Source organism: Ascaphus truei, chromosome 1 (genome assembly GCF_040206685.1).
Source record: "Ascaphus truei isolate aAscTru1 chromosome 1, aAscTru1.hap1, whole genome shotgun sequence".
Lineage (NCBI taxonomy): Eukaryota > Metazoa > Chordata > Amphibia > Anura > Ascaphidae > Ascaphus > Ascaphus truei.
In genome coordinates this window covers 44,167,387-44,182,565 of record NC_134483.1, presented here as the reverse complement: position 1 = coordinate 44,182,565, position 15,179 = coordinate 44,167,387, and the positions used below count along the sequence as shown (strand labels likewise).

Sequence of the window (15,179 nt, the reverse complement as noted above, 5' to 3'; positions counted from 1 at the left end):
GCAAAGGCACTTTAAAGGAATGGAACCATCCTAACAGCAAAAAGTTCACTATCTTGCTTTGTTTGGGAATGATGTTTTCCGAATTCATGTCTGTCACATATTTCTGCACCCTTGGCAGGTAGCACTTTCAAATGGCTGGTACCCTGCCGCACACAGAGATATTCTACCAAAATCAAATTACTTTCAACCAATTAAAAATACTTTGGAGTGGAGATGTGAAATATTTTCGCTTTGCAAACCTTCTGAAATTAACCTTTGGTATTGCACGTAAAATGTAGCACCCATTTTTTTTTTATTTCAACAAAATTCGTAACATTGATCCAGACCCAGAACTAGAGATGGAGAGCGCCCTCGTTAGGAGTTAGCACCTCCCAAAATACAACCTGTGGAGACACACAGAGGTAACCCCAGATTTACTATCCCTGCAGCCACGCTGTGAGAAGCAAAACACCTCGGCTCCGGGGCCAGTAAAAGCAGCGGCTACCTGCGCGGAGTCTAATCTTCCCGAATGGGCCCCTCCCCACGGAAAGATCCCCCACTGCAGGGGGGGGGGAAGTGTGGGGGGGGGGGAGTTCAGGCTTCCCCCCAGGCAGAACAAACATGCTACATCTGTACCTGGGAGCACACTGGAGTTAGCTGGGAAAAAAGCCTATTTGCATGTTTAAATGGGCTTATTTGCCTAGGAAAATTAGCTTATTTTCCAGGTGTGTTGGGTTCCACGCCACTGTTTTGGGAGGTATACAAGTCAATGGGTACTCTACTAAATAAGAACCACCAACAAGTAGTTGATATGGTACAAGCTTTCAAACCTCTCAGGGTCCTTCATTGGGTATCGCAGAAATACAGATACAATCACTGTATATAATAATGTATATAATAATTTTGTGTCTGTATTTCTGCGATACCTGATGAAGGACCCTGAGAGGTTTCAAAGCTTGTACCATACCAACTACTTGTTGGTCCAATGAAAGGGATCATACCACTTACTCCCTCTCCCTCCTTTGTTACTACATGGAAGAAAGGACCAACCCGGCTCCCCACCCTTCTTTGCTTTGTACTTATATAGGACACCAATGAGAGATTTAATCGCATTAACATGTCAAGGTTATCAGTTTTCCATTTCCAAATACAGAGAAACCACTCTAAAAAAAAAAACGCGAGTCACATGTTAATCAAGCCATATTGCAACAAATGTCTCTCATCACTTTTTGATCATACACAAGGTGGTCGTCTCCATAGCAAGAGTTAAAACGACGCTGACAATAATAATTATTCTACTTTTTGAGGTGTGTTCAATGATGATTTCCCAAAACAGTCTGTTGACCACTTCTAATAAACCTTCGCCATTTATAAGTCACAGTTTATTGCCTCTGTACAAGCAACACAAACTATGGGTATGCATTAAACAACAAGTCTCACAATGTTCCGAAATGTGATCTACAGCAGAGCTGGTCAACTCCAATCCTCAAGACTGGATATCCCAGCTTCAGCACTGGTGGCTTAATCAGTGACTCAGTCAAAGACTCAGCCACTGATTGAGCCACCTGTGCTGAAGCAGGGATATCTTGAAAACCTGACCTTTTTTGGGGGGGGGGGGGATCTTGAGGAGTGGTGTTGGGCCGCCCTGATCTACAGTATAACAGTGATCCAGTCAATGGTCAATGTGGCTTTAAAAAAAGCAGTTGTACTGTGTCCGACTAAGCCATTTGAACATGTTTTAGAAAAATATGCACATTATTTATATTTGTTCAAAGTACAGAAGGGAAGCAAATTTCAGAGAACGAGAAGTGTTAGAACAGGAGCCTGTGCTCTGAAGCTGAAGTGTGGCCGGCTCAGGGGGAATGTGAGGAAGGGCTTCTTCATATAAAGGGCGGTGGATTTGTGGAATAGACTCCCCAAATTTGTGGTAGATAATAATACAGTAATGCTTGGGATAAACCTCAGGCTTTAAAACAGGGCCTCATGTTTTACAGGAAATACTAGGTGGGCCAAGTGGTTCTAATCGGTCGTCAAATTCTATGTTTGGGGGCTTCAATGAATAATAATAAAAAAAAATGTACATAGAAAATGGAACCCATAGCCGGTCAGTTAGGGGTTGTGGTATTGTACAGGTTGTAAATTAAAAAGTAGTGGTTCTCTGGGCTTTGTAAAAAGGAGTATGGAGTACCACTGCTTTTTCAAAGTAACCTCACACTTCGACCACTGGATTAAATATTCTTATTACAAAAGCTCTTCTACTTCCAGATCGCTCGCTGAGCGAAGTTGGAATGTGTAAAGGCTATTAACTCTCTGACCCGGTGGCAGTATCAGGGATCACATATGAAGTCCCTTTAGCACAACAGCTGGCCATAGGCCAAAACAAGAACAGTTTTCACTCTCATTCTCATGCACTTGCACGCCATTTTCTATAGCAATCCTCCAGTTATTCTTTCTCTTTCCACATCCAGTATGCAATGCTTGTCTCATTTCTTGGAGAAAGAGTGATAAGAAACAATATTTCTACAGAATTTCAATACTCAAATGAGTTGTGAAATGTCTAAGAAATGTCTTTAACATTCATCCCTCAATGTCGCAGTTCAGAAGTCCGCACGGCGCTCATTCTTCATTTACTGTAGGTATGAGTCCCTAAAAGTACTCATAGTCCAGCAGTATCTCTTGTATCTTCTGTGATACTGTACAAGCTGTTGAACTGTCTCAGAAAAAAAATCCCATTCTTTAAATAAATAAGCTAAATATTTTTCTGTTTTTTTTTTTTAAACCACATGTTATGTTCTTTTAAATTTTAAATTTCCTTCCAAATCTTTCCAATTTTTTTTTACTGGACTGTGGTTAACTTTTAGCTGATCGAACGCAGTTAGAATAAATGTACAAAATCAACCAGGTCCGATAGCAACCCCCGTCTTTCCCAACCCTCCCTTATTATTCTTTAAATATTATATTAAACTGTGTAAGTTGTGGCAAGAGCCTCCAAAACCAGTATCTTTGTAATGCCCCAGCCCCTCACAGCAACATATGTTCTTCAACATACAGTACTGTCGTGAAAGTACTCAGTCAGGTAACCACTTGGCCAGATATTGTTGTGTGTATCACAGATTAAGATGCCTGTTGCAAGGTACAACTACACACGCGGGTTTCTTGACAAGGCTTATTTATTTAGCCTTGCAAAATATACACCACTCAAAACAAAAATAGCTTTTCATCAGCAACAAAAGGAAAATGGCTTTTCTTCAACAGACGGACAAAAACAGTTTCTCTTTAGCAGACAGTGTATATGGCAGTTGCCCTTTTCTATGCAGGGGACAGACAGTTCACAATTCATCTACTTTTCTAATCAGACCTTGTATCAGGAAATCTCTCAGCAGCTTACTCCTCTCTGCTCAACCGACCGCCTCTATGTGTCTACAGCCTGGGTTTTAACACACCTTGATTAGGCAGCTGGGATCCAACTAATTGTCCTGAGGTTCCCAGCTGAAGTTAACCTAGTCAGTGCTGCACTGCAGACTAGACATAGGTTTTCCAGGCATATAACTGTGGCTTTTGTTTACCCTGTCACATTCCTCCCCTGTAAGTGTGTGGCTGGGGCTACGCACGGCTGAAGCCCGACCATCCACCCCTTCTCTAGAAAAGAAGTCAGCATGTGTGTTCTCTTTTCCCGGCCTATGCTGAATCTCAAATGAGAAGGGTTGAAGGGCCATATACCACCTAGTCAATCTAGCATTGGAATCCTTCATGCTATTTAACCACTTCAGTGGAGCATGATCCGTCATCAAAGTAAAATGGACTCCTGCCAGGTAATGCCTCAAAGCCTCGATTGCCCACTTTACTGCGAGGCACTCTTTCTCAATCACTGAGTAGTTTTTTTCCCTTGGGAACAATTTCCTACTCAGGAAAAGGATAGGATGTTCAACTCCCTCAAACTGTTGTGACAACACTGCCCCTAGCCCTATCTCTGATGCATCTGTTTGCACTATAAAAGGGCTGTTGAAGTCTGGACTTCTAAGGATGGGACCCTCTGATAGACACCTTTTTATGTCCTCAAAGGCTCTCTGACAATCCCTTGACCACACCACTTGTGTAGGGGCACACTTTTTTGTGAGGTCCGTTAAAGGGGCTGCCACTTCCGAATAGTTGGGGATGAACTGCCGGTAGTACCCTGCTAAACCCAGCAGAGAGCGTACCTGCGTTTTTATTTGGGGGGTCGGAACTTCTTTCAGGGCAGCTACCTTGTCGGCTAGTGGCCTTACTTTTCCACCTCCCACTGCATACCCTAAGTATTTGGTTTCCGCTTTACCCAAGGCACATTTCTTAGGGTTGGCTGTGAGCCCTGCCTCTCAGAGATTTGAGGACCGCTTTCAGCCTATTTAGATGGGCCCACCAGTGTTTACTATAAATTACAATGTCATCTAGGTAGGCTGCGGCATAAGTCCTATGGGGCCTCAGTACCTTATCCACGAGTCTCTGAAATGTGGCTGGGGCTCCATGCAGTCCAAATGGTATGGTCACAAACTGGTATAAACCCATGGGAGTGGCAAAGGCTGTTTTGCATGTGGACTTTTCCTCTAAGGGTATTTGCCAGTATCCTTTTGTCAAGTCCAACGTGGATATATATTCCGCGTTGCCAAGGGTGTCAATTAATTCGTCCACCCTTGGCATCGGATATGCGGCAAACTTGGATACCGCATTGACCTTTCGGAGGTCCACACAAAATCTTACCTTCCCATCGGGTTTAGGGACCATAATTAGTGGACTACACCACTCACTGCATTATTCCTCAATCACTCTTAAGTGTAACATTTCTTGTACCTCCTTCTCTACCAGAGCCCTAAGACTTTCAGGCAACCTATAAGGACGGTAACGTACTTTTACCCCAGGTGCTGTCTCGATTGCATGGGAAATTAAGTTAGTTTGTCCTGGTAAGTCAGAAAAAACATCCTGGAATTGAGTAATTATTGCTAACAAGTCCCCTTTTTGTTCAGAGGACAACTGTTTACCCATTGGGATTTTATCATCAAAGTCCGTTTCCTCCTCCACCGGTGGATGAATAGAGACCGCTGCATCTTCCAGGGTTTCAGCAAGTTCAGATGGTAAATTTGTTTACCCTTCCTGGACCCTGGTTGAGCTATCTCGTAATCCACATCACCCGTACGGCGGAGTACTTCAAATGGGCCCTGCCATTTGGCCAGGAGTTTACTCTCGCAACTGGGTAACAATAACATCACCTGGTCTCCTGGGTGAAACACTCTCATGCGAGCATTCTGATTGTAATGTCTCTCCTGACTGTCCTGGGCTGATCTAAGATTCTCCCTGGCAAAATGGCCGACCACATCTAGGCGCTTCCTAAGGTCTAGTACATATTGCAGGGTATTTTTAGAAGGGGACTGCTGTTCCTCCCAGAACTCCTTCAGGAGGTCTAGGATACCCCGGGGTTGGCGGCCATAGAGCAATTCAAATGGAGAGAATCCCGTGGAGGCCTGGGGGATGTCCCGCACTGCAAACAGCAGAAAAGGGAGAAGTTCATCCCAGGCTCTCTTCTCTGAATCTACAAATTTCCTCAGCATCCCTTTTAGAGTTCGGTTAAATCTTTCCACCAATCCGTCAGTCTGTGGATGGTAGACCGATGTCCGAACAGACTTGACCTTTAGTAACTTTAAGACATCCTGCATCAGTTTAGCCATGAAATTTGTACCTTGGTCTGTCAACTTAACCTGGGGAAGTCCAACCCGTGAGAACAGTTCCAACAACTTGTTGGCTAATTGCTTCGCCGTTGCTGTTCTCAGGGGGAACGCCTCAGGATATCTTGTCGCATAATCAACTATGACAAGGATAAACCTGTGTCCTTTCGCAGAAGGTTCTAGAGGTCCTACCAAGTCTACCCCAATCCTCTCAAAGGGAACTGACACCCAGGGTAGAGGAACCAAAGGGGCTGGTTTTTGTCCTTTTGGACTAGTTAACTGGCACTCCGGACATGCTGCACATAGCTTAGCAATATCACTATGCATCCCTGGCCTATAGAATCGGGATGAAATACGGTCCAATGTTTTATCCCTGCCCAGGTGACCACCCCAAGGGACAGTATGGGCTAGAGTGAACACAGATTTAACAAACGCCTTGGGAACCAATATCTGTCTGGTGACCTCCCCTGTTTGTGTCTGCCTATTCACCCTATATAGGATATCCTTTGATAGCTCAAAATGGGGGAATACTATCACCCCTTGTGCATCTAAAATCTGTTCATCAATTTTCACCACCTTGTCATACTGTCTAGCAAGGACTGGGTCTTCCCTTTGCTTCTGGCGAAAGTCAGGGAGGTACAGGTCTGATAAATCTCCCATATCCCCCTCCCTTTGGCCATCCCCAGCCATCACTTGTGACCTCTGACTACTAGAATGGTCACCTTGAGACCCAGATTTCTGCAACCAGTCCTGTTTGTCCAAGCGTCTTTGCTTCCGAGTCTTTTGAACCCGGTGTCTACTGGGAAAAAGGTCTGCCGAGAAGGGGAACAGTTTGCCAGGGTTCTCCTGAGCCCTAGAAGGAGGCTCCTCGTGAAAGACTGGGGCCATTAGGTCCGAAAAGAAAGGCCAGTCCCGACCGAGCACAACAGGGGCAGGGAGCCAATGAGCGACTCCTACTTCGAGGTAAGCCTCCTGACCTTTTACCTGTAGCCGGATTTTGGCCGTCGGATAGCGTTTTACATCGCCGTGTATACATTCTATGCTCCATGGGGAGTCAAAAGAACACACGTTGGGCGGTAACAGTTCCTGGAGGACCAGAGTTTTCCCAGAGTCCGAATCTACAAGGGCCTGGACGGTTTTTCCCCCAATCAGGGCTGGAAGTAGCCAGGGCTTGTAATTTTCCTTAGTAAAAGCCGAGGCGACGGTTCTGCTGAATGAACAATCCATCAGTGGACAGTCCACATACCTGTGGCCTTGTTCTCCGCAGGCAGAACATTGAGAGGGTTCCCTCGCAGGAGGGGGCTGTGGATAGCGCTCCGTTGGACCGGTTACTGGAGACCAGGCATCTGGTGGGTCCTGTGGGCGACGTCCTCGGAAGTTCCTCTCACTTTGCGACGAGCCGACATCCGGAAGGAGATGAGGATCTCTACGGGGACCAGCATTTGGACTCCGTTCTTGCTGGAACGACTGCTCCTTCCGTTGGACTTGGCGGTTCCGTGACGGGCCGTAGGTTCCCCATTGATCCGACCTCCCTCTTTGGGCGTCCGCAAGTACCGGTGGAGTCGGGTCTAGGACACTCGCCTGCTGCTCAGCCCCAAGAAAGTTCTCCACGAGTCGGACCGCCAAAGCTAGGGTTTCAGCAGCGTGGCATTTTACCCACAAGCGTGCGGAAGGGGGTATTATTTGTAGAAATTGTTCCAAAACCACCTGCTCAAGAATTGCCTCCTTAGTGCACTCCTCGGGTTGTATCCAGCACGTACATAAGTCCAATAATCGCTGAGCGAGGACCCGGGGTCTCATGTTCCGGAACTGCTGCCGGTAGGTCTCTGGGGTCAGACCATAAGCGATCCAGTATGGCGGCTTTTACTTGTCGGTAGTCCATGGCCTGATCTGCTGGGAGACCCTGATATGAGGCCTGGGCTTCTCCTATGAGGAGCGGGGCGAAAGCAGTTGCCCAGCGATCTGAAGCCCAGCCCTGAGCTTCGGCAACTCTTTCAAAAGTCAGTAAAAAAGCCTCTGGATCCTCGTCCGGGGCCATTTTCCTTGCAAGTTCTGGACTGGCAGACCCCTGGAATTGGGTCAACAGCTTGGCAATCCGCTCATCCTGTGCTGTTTGTAGTCTTTCATCTCTCTCCGCTTGCAGCCGGGCCTGCTCGCACAGAAACGCTTTCAACATTTCTTCCATTCTTGTGTGTGTGTGTGTGTGTGTGTGGCCCTTTAACTGCAGGAGCCTTTTCAAAAAAATCAAATCTCACTTCTTGACACCATATGTTGCAGGGTACATGCAACTACACACGCAGGTTTCTTGACAAGGCTTATTTATTTAGCCTTGCAAAAAATACACCACACAAAACAAAAATAGCTTTTCATCAGCAACAAAAGGAAAATGGCTTTTCTTCAACAGACGGACAAAAACAGTTTCTCTTTAGCAGACAGTGTATATGGCAGTTGCCCTTTTCTATGCAGGGGACAGACAGTTCACAATTCATCTACTTTTCTAATCAGACCTTGTATCAGGAAATCTCTCAGCAGCTTACTCCTCTCTGCTCAACCGACCGCCTCCATGTGTCTACAGCCTGGGTTTTAACACAGCTTGATTAGGCAGCTGGGATCCAACTAATTGTCCTGAGGTTCCCAGCTGAAGTTAACCTAGTCAGTGCTGCTCTGCAGACTAGACATAGGTTTTCCAGGTATATAACTGGTGGCTTTTGTTTACCCTGTCACAATGCATTTCATGGCTTAACATGTTGGGCCAAAACCCTACCCAAAATACAATATTGAATACAGTTGAGGAGTTTATCTGCCATGATGTTACAGTATATCAAATAGATGGAACATTAACCAAATACAAAGAAAAGGGTTCAATAAGGATAAGCATAATACAGTACCACATGTCAGATAATACATACTACTACAGGTTAATATTAACACAGGAAACAGCCCCATTGTTGACTTGGGACGAACGATGACCACAGGACATATACTCATATTAAAAAGGTCCTACTCGAAAAGTTGCAAACTCGCCTGTGTTATTGAGGAGATTACCATGTCAGAGACAACACGAAGTAAACAAGATAATCTTGTAATGGCTTCCCAGAGAGGCAAAGATCAAAAACAACATGACAATATAATGCACACAAAAGGGAACGGACCATCGACTGCCAAGTTCCTTCAAATGAAACACTATGAGGCCTCCATCAAAAACGCAATTATGTTTCTGAAACGCCTTTTGCCAAATGGAAAAATCTTGAGTTACATACTGATAAAATCACCCACTCTGCTACTATTAAAGTCATGATTTGCTTAAAGTGCCCAAAAATACGTTTTTTTTAAAACAATGATTATTCACACAAAGATGAAGAAGACCCCGTGTCATTGAAGTGCTAGAAACTGATACTGTACTACAGTAAGTGACAGCTCTAGTGGTGAGTCTAGCTTTGTGGAAGAGCTAAGTGACATTTTTTTGGGGGGGGGGCCTCCCATCATTTCGTTACTCTTCATTATTCCCCTACGCCCCCCCCCCCCCCCCCAACACACACACACACAAAATGCTGTCTTCTTTCCTAGAGAACAGCAGTCCCTTTATTTCACTGCAAAGTACCAAAGTCCAAGGACCCATCTAGTAATTTGGACTTTAATGCCTCGGAATGAATCTGTGCCCCCTAGAACTTTCAGGCCCCCACCAAAGAACCAGGAGAAATTTTCCATTTTGTGACCTGAGAATAAGAATACATCAAACTGGACATAAATAAGTGACAATGTCAGAATTGTGTTTGTGCTCGATATGTAGCAACTAATTGCAATTTGACATGATGTAGCCAGACTTCCTGTCCTTGGCGGCGCAGACAAGCCAGAAAAAGTCGGGGACAGAGTCTGCCGCGATGGAGCCGCGGGGGGGTCCATACTTCTGAATGGGATTCCCCCGCAGTGCTCATCCTTGGACGCTGCCGCCACCGCCGGAGATGCATGGCAACGGCACCGAAGACAGCAAGTCTCGCCACATCTGTTTTACAAGTAGACTGCTGCTTACCTATTGTATCAAGATATGCTACGTTTATTAGCTGGATTTTACTCCCAATTGTAATTGTGCCGAATATGTTTTCGGCTTCAGGGGGAAAAAAAGCGAAGGAAGGGATTTTTTGTGCGTCTTTAGCATTATGCAAAAGTACATTATTATTAATAAGCTTGATTATAATTTTTTTTTTTTTTTTTTAAACATGAAAAGTTATTCAAATTAAACGGTCCTTTCATTAGAAATAGCTGCTGTCCTGGAAGCTGAGGATATTATAATACAGTACTTTATTTGAAACCATGCTAAGTCACTTTACCACATTTTAAATTCAATTGTTAGACAATGACTAACATGTTACTACACATTGAAAGCTCTGTGGGATAGCGTCTTACTGTTGTACAGTGCAGGAATGTACAAAAATAAACCTTTAAAAAGGCAAGGCAAGTGCAAAACCAAAGTCATTTGTAAGAACACATGCAATTGTCACCATGACCCAAGCATAGCAAGCACTGTCATGCAAGCAGCGAAATGCAAAACATTGAGCAACATTTTTCCTATCGAGAAGCAGAGCATCTGCAGCTTCTTATAAACCATACTGTCGCTTACCCATGTGGTAGTTTTGGTATTATGGTCAATAAAGAATGGTCTGCCATTTGGAGCTATTCTCATCTCCCACCCTGGCGGCAAGAAGCTCTGTGACCCTTTGTGCTGTGGTTTTGGAGAATTATAAGGAGATGGTTGTGGAGACTGTGGATTGGACAGGGTGTCCTTCACTGCTCTGCGCACTGGGAAGTCTTTTGCACCCTGTACGGTTAAACACAATGCAGACGTAACAGGTATTAATTTAAATTAGTACTGTGAGCAACCGTCATGCAGAACAAAGAGTTAAGTAATGAAACTAAAATAAGAAATCACGTGTGAAAGTCTACTAATTCAGTTTGCATAATTACTTTTACAGGTACTAATTAGATAGAAATCCCTTGTTACACATGCCAACTTGAATGCAAATGCGTTCTCTTGTTTTACCCGGGCTGCAATCCCAACTAACATAATTATCACAGGCGGAAAGATTTATAGGAAAATTTTTTTAAAAGTTATGGGCTGTTTTTACAAAGTGGAGCTCTGCTATAGAGACACTTTCCCATTCACTTGGATGGTACGTAAGGTACTGTATCATCCGGCCAGAAAGTGTCTCATGGCATAATAAGAACGATAACGAAGGCTGCACACAGAATAAAAATTAATTCAAAGTATTAAATTGCAAAAAGCAGCAGGCTGACGTTTCAGTCCAACATGGAGCTTCATCACACATCTTAAAATCAGCCTGCTGCTTTCTGCCATGTAATACAATGAATTCATTTTTATTCTGTGTCCAGCCTTTACTATTGTTCCTGTACCTTATATGTTTGGGGCTTAGAGGCATTCCCCATTCGGCTGGAGGCACTGCATGTTGAAGTGCGTTTCTATCTTCTTTGTTGGGTGTCCAACCATAGATTTGTTTGTTTTTTATGGCATAACACAGCTTAGATAAAGTATGTGCCTACTGTATACCTGAAGAATTTCTACATGGCAAAACGAACAAAAAATAAAGCATATTTGTTATGTAACCCAACACTCGCCGAAGAAACAAAAATGAGTTATGAAGGTGGGAAATGATTGCACGATATGTAAAGCCTACTTGGCATTTTGTACAATTCGGAGAGTACTTCATCTCTTTAATGTAACCTGCTTATGTTTTTACACAGGGAACACCAGATCACCTGTTACAAATACAAATGGGTACCAATGATTTCATTTCTTAAAACACAATGTTTAAATAAAAGTTCCACAATGTTGTCCATTTCTTACACTGGTATGCAACAAAGAAACAATACGCCTTGAATAACGAACAAATAATTACACGTTTCCCACACAGTAAGAGAATATGAAGAGAATAAAAATAAGAGTTAGAAAAGAAGGATAATTAGATAAAGTTACTGTACAAAGTGAATATGCAGGTGAAAGAAACCAAAGGGAGAGAAAAAAAAAAAAAACCCCAATCCATTCTGTATAATAAAGCATGAAGAGAAATAAAGGTGATGGCAAATTCAGGAACCATTGGCAAAGTTAGAAAATGATAGTAAGATTGAGGTGACTGGATAAGTGAGAAGAGGTCCTTGTTAGATGAGGCAGGCTCTCACCTCGAGTGGTGCAGATAAAGTAACTGTGGGGGTACTGAGACTACGCGGCCGCCTGATTTGAGGCTCACTCAGATGATTGCTACTGTTTGATGTGGATCCAACCGCACCATCTTCAGCATGCTAGTTTAGAGGCAAAAACAAGTTAGCATCCACAGCATCCTTCTACGCATAAAAGCAGGGGGAGACATGTAACAATATGAGATGTGAGGGAATGGATTCCGTGTTTACATATCTGGACTCTCCTCTTCAGCTCATGTAACAATGATTTATATTTGAATGCAAATAAATGTGGATGTGTGTTGAACGCTATTTTAATAATAATAATAATAATAATAATATGTGCAATCCGTAATATAAAAAACAGGAAGTACATGTTCTTGTTTTATTATTGTTGATGTTGATGTTACCATGTATGTTTAGGATTTTTGTGGGGTTTTTTGTTATATACCATTATAACTGAAGGACACCCTGATCCCACCGCTATATTTCTCTGTGCTACTGGATTAGTATGGAGAAATGTTAGTGGCGGAACCCGGGAATCTCCTTGAGGTGAGAACACGGGGGGTTGTGCTCCAAGATGTCCTCAGATTACATACTGTATCAAAAACATGTGGGAAGGGGAAGGAGTGCTGCTTCAATAAGTATTTTATTCATTTTTATGCTGTCACATAGTTTGTCTTGGGTTTGCTATCTTCTCTTGTGGGTTTTACCGAGTTTATGGATTACATGGTGATATAGTTTATTTTTTTGTATGTTTGCTTTTTTTACTGTGTTGTTCTTCAAAGGACATCACCAAATCACCAACAATGACTTTGATGACCGCAGTTTATTAGAGCAGGTCTCTTCGTGGCTGGTACAATAGCTAGTTTAAGTTCGGCAACGCTCCTCGTACCTGCACGATGGGCCGGGTCCACGTTGTGATGCGATTGTTATGATTGACATAATAAGTACGTCCTTTAGCATCTTTCCTTTCTTCCCAGCCTGAAGGTAAGCCCGGGGTGGTATGTACATAGGCCACAGATGGCTGTTTGTATGCAAGAAAGTATTATCATACGGTCATATGTCACACATTGTTACCTAGAAATACAGATCATCTTTACATCTTGCTAAAAAAAGGTACAATCCCACTAGATCGGATTTTTGGTGTAACCTCCATTATAGAAAGAGTTCCAGGAAAAGTTTGAGGGGGAGACTGGTACAGGTGCAGCATAACTAGAACCATAGCTGCGGAAGGCAAAAGCCACGTGACGCTTCAATGCAGTGTCTTATTCCTGGATGCAGCGTGGCTCTGGAAAAACAGAATCGTGCCACATATGTACACTACAATTCAAAACTACCAGTGGGGGAGAGCAAAACACATGTCTGAGTCACTTGGGGGCGTCTTGCAGTATAACAGTCACCTTTGTAGACGTAGTTAGCTATACTGAAAATGTTACTTTATTGGGGGAAGTTTTTTTAATAATTATTTGAAAATGCAGCCCATTTTTTTTTTTCCCAAAAGGGGTACTTGTACCAAGTTACTAGGGTAAAATAAAAAAATAAGGGGGATTGCACCTTTAATACTTTATTAAGTTACAATATAATATGCAAACAAAGTGAATAATACTAGTATGGTGTTGAGATGAAAACATGCTACAAAGTTCTTCAGATCCAGTCCCTGAATTAAATCTGACAGGCCCTAGAAAGTTATGCCATCACTAAACCAACAGTAAATGAAAAACGTTCCGTTTGTAACAATGTTCAATTAAACACGTGCATCGGAGTATTCCAGCTCTAGCAGAGATGACGATGGGCAGATTGAGAAGGAAAGGACAGGGAAAGGAACCCACATTGTTTCGTTTACCTCTCAATAAAGAGGTTTCAGAGTGCTGCTGGCAGGAATGAAAAGCAACAACCACCAGCTACCACTGCATTAGCCCCACATAGTGGTGGTTTTACAGGGAATCTCAACTGTATAACCAGTTCCCTTATTTGCAACTTGATAACCCCAACAACAATGATTATGTATATGTGTATATGTATATGTACTATATATATATATATATATATATATATATATATATATATATATATATATATATATATATATATATATAAACATACACACATATACACACACAATTAAGATCAGCGCTAATTTGTGCATTCCAGACAAGAAGACAAAAGAAGGAAAAGAATAGAAACAAGTCCGGCTTTCCGTCGACCTACAATCATTAAGGTTAATCAATCATCATGTGACTTTTCCATTTTCACAGTATTACTTATTGCATACCACTACTTGCTTAGTAAAGTGCTTAGAACAGACGTGAAAATCTTGTGGAGTGTGTGGCAACAATTGCTTGTAATATTCATGTCCTGTGTGTATTAACATTAATGCAGTACTCTTAAGGATATTATCATTTAAAAATCTGAAAGAAACAAAAACCATAAAGTATTCCCTTTGACAAGAACTTAAAATATCGTTGTTATATTTAAAATCTGATGCCTTTCATGTCTTATTAAAGCTAGAAATTATACATTCAAACACTGATAAATATGGGAAACTTTACAGATGCTTCTAATGAGCCTGATGAAGTCACAATCCCAAAGGCCAAATAATACAAATAGCTTCATAATAGGCTCCTTGCTTTTGGAGGAGAGCAGCTATTTCAACTAATAACTCACTCTAGATAAATGGCAAAATAGAAGCTCCTTAATGCCCACATAAACCACAGTACTACAAACCCCCGTTACTTAGAGGAGCCAGAGAAACAATCCCGGTGTCTTATGCAAGAACATGAAATTATTCATTGTGAAAATGTAACATTACTGTACATAATCGTTGGCCACTAATTAGAGATATTTTGTATACATCTAATAGATAAACTATTCATATATATTTTGTGGGAAGGCAGCTGGTGATTAGGAGGTACAGTATGAGGCTGGAAAACTAACTGGGAGGGATAATTGCTACTTCTACCGCATTTCTTTATTTACATTTATTGAAGTATAAATATAGATCATTTTAACTTTGCTTAGGAATCTTGCACCTTTTCCCTTACAAAAAAAAACCCCACTACATTACATGACCAAATGAAATTCGGAAGGTGGGTGTTTAACTCAATTGTACAAAGTAGCCAGTCCATTGGCAATGTCACTGATGAATGATTGATTTTCATGCAAGAGGCGGTAGTTACGATCGTCCTTAAAAGGAGGCGGCTATAGTGCCCGGAAACAACAAAACTTAGGGGGGATTCATCAAGCGTTGGTGCAAGCTAACTGAGAGATGCCAAAAGCGATATTTAACACACTCTGTGAAAGAGAAAACAGACGTAG

General features: G+C 42.6%; 1 protein-coding gene across 15 annotated transcripts in view; it reads right to left on the bottom strand.

Moving 5' to 3' along the window:
• The window catches only part of NEDD4L (NEDD4 like E3 ubiquitin protein ligase), a 506,193-nt gene that overhangs the window by 49,381 nt on the left and 441,633 nt on the right, over positions 1 to 15,179 (bottom strand). For 13 of the 15 annotated variants that reach the window (XM_075587127.1, XM_075587140.1, XM_075587156.1 and 10 more), the window contains 3 exons: positions 12,757 to 12,888; positions 11,865 to 11,984; positions 10,291 to 10,488 (listed from right to left, as the gene is read on the bottom strand). The exons of 1 other annotated variant lie outside the window; for it this stretch is intronic. In XM_075587127.1, the coding sequence (XP_075443242.1) occupies positions 10,291 to 10,488; positions 11,865 to 11,984; positions 12,757 to 12,888 (450 nt within the window). The remainder of the gene's footprint in view (positions 1 to 10,290; positions 10,489 to 11,864; positions 11,985 to 12,756; positions 12,889 to 15,179) is intronic. One more of the 15 variants, XM_075587111.1, reaches the window with a different exon arrangement.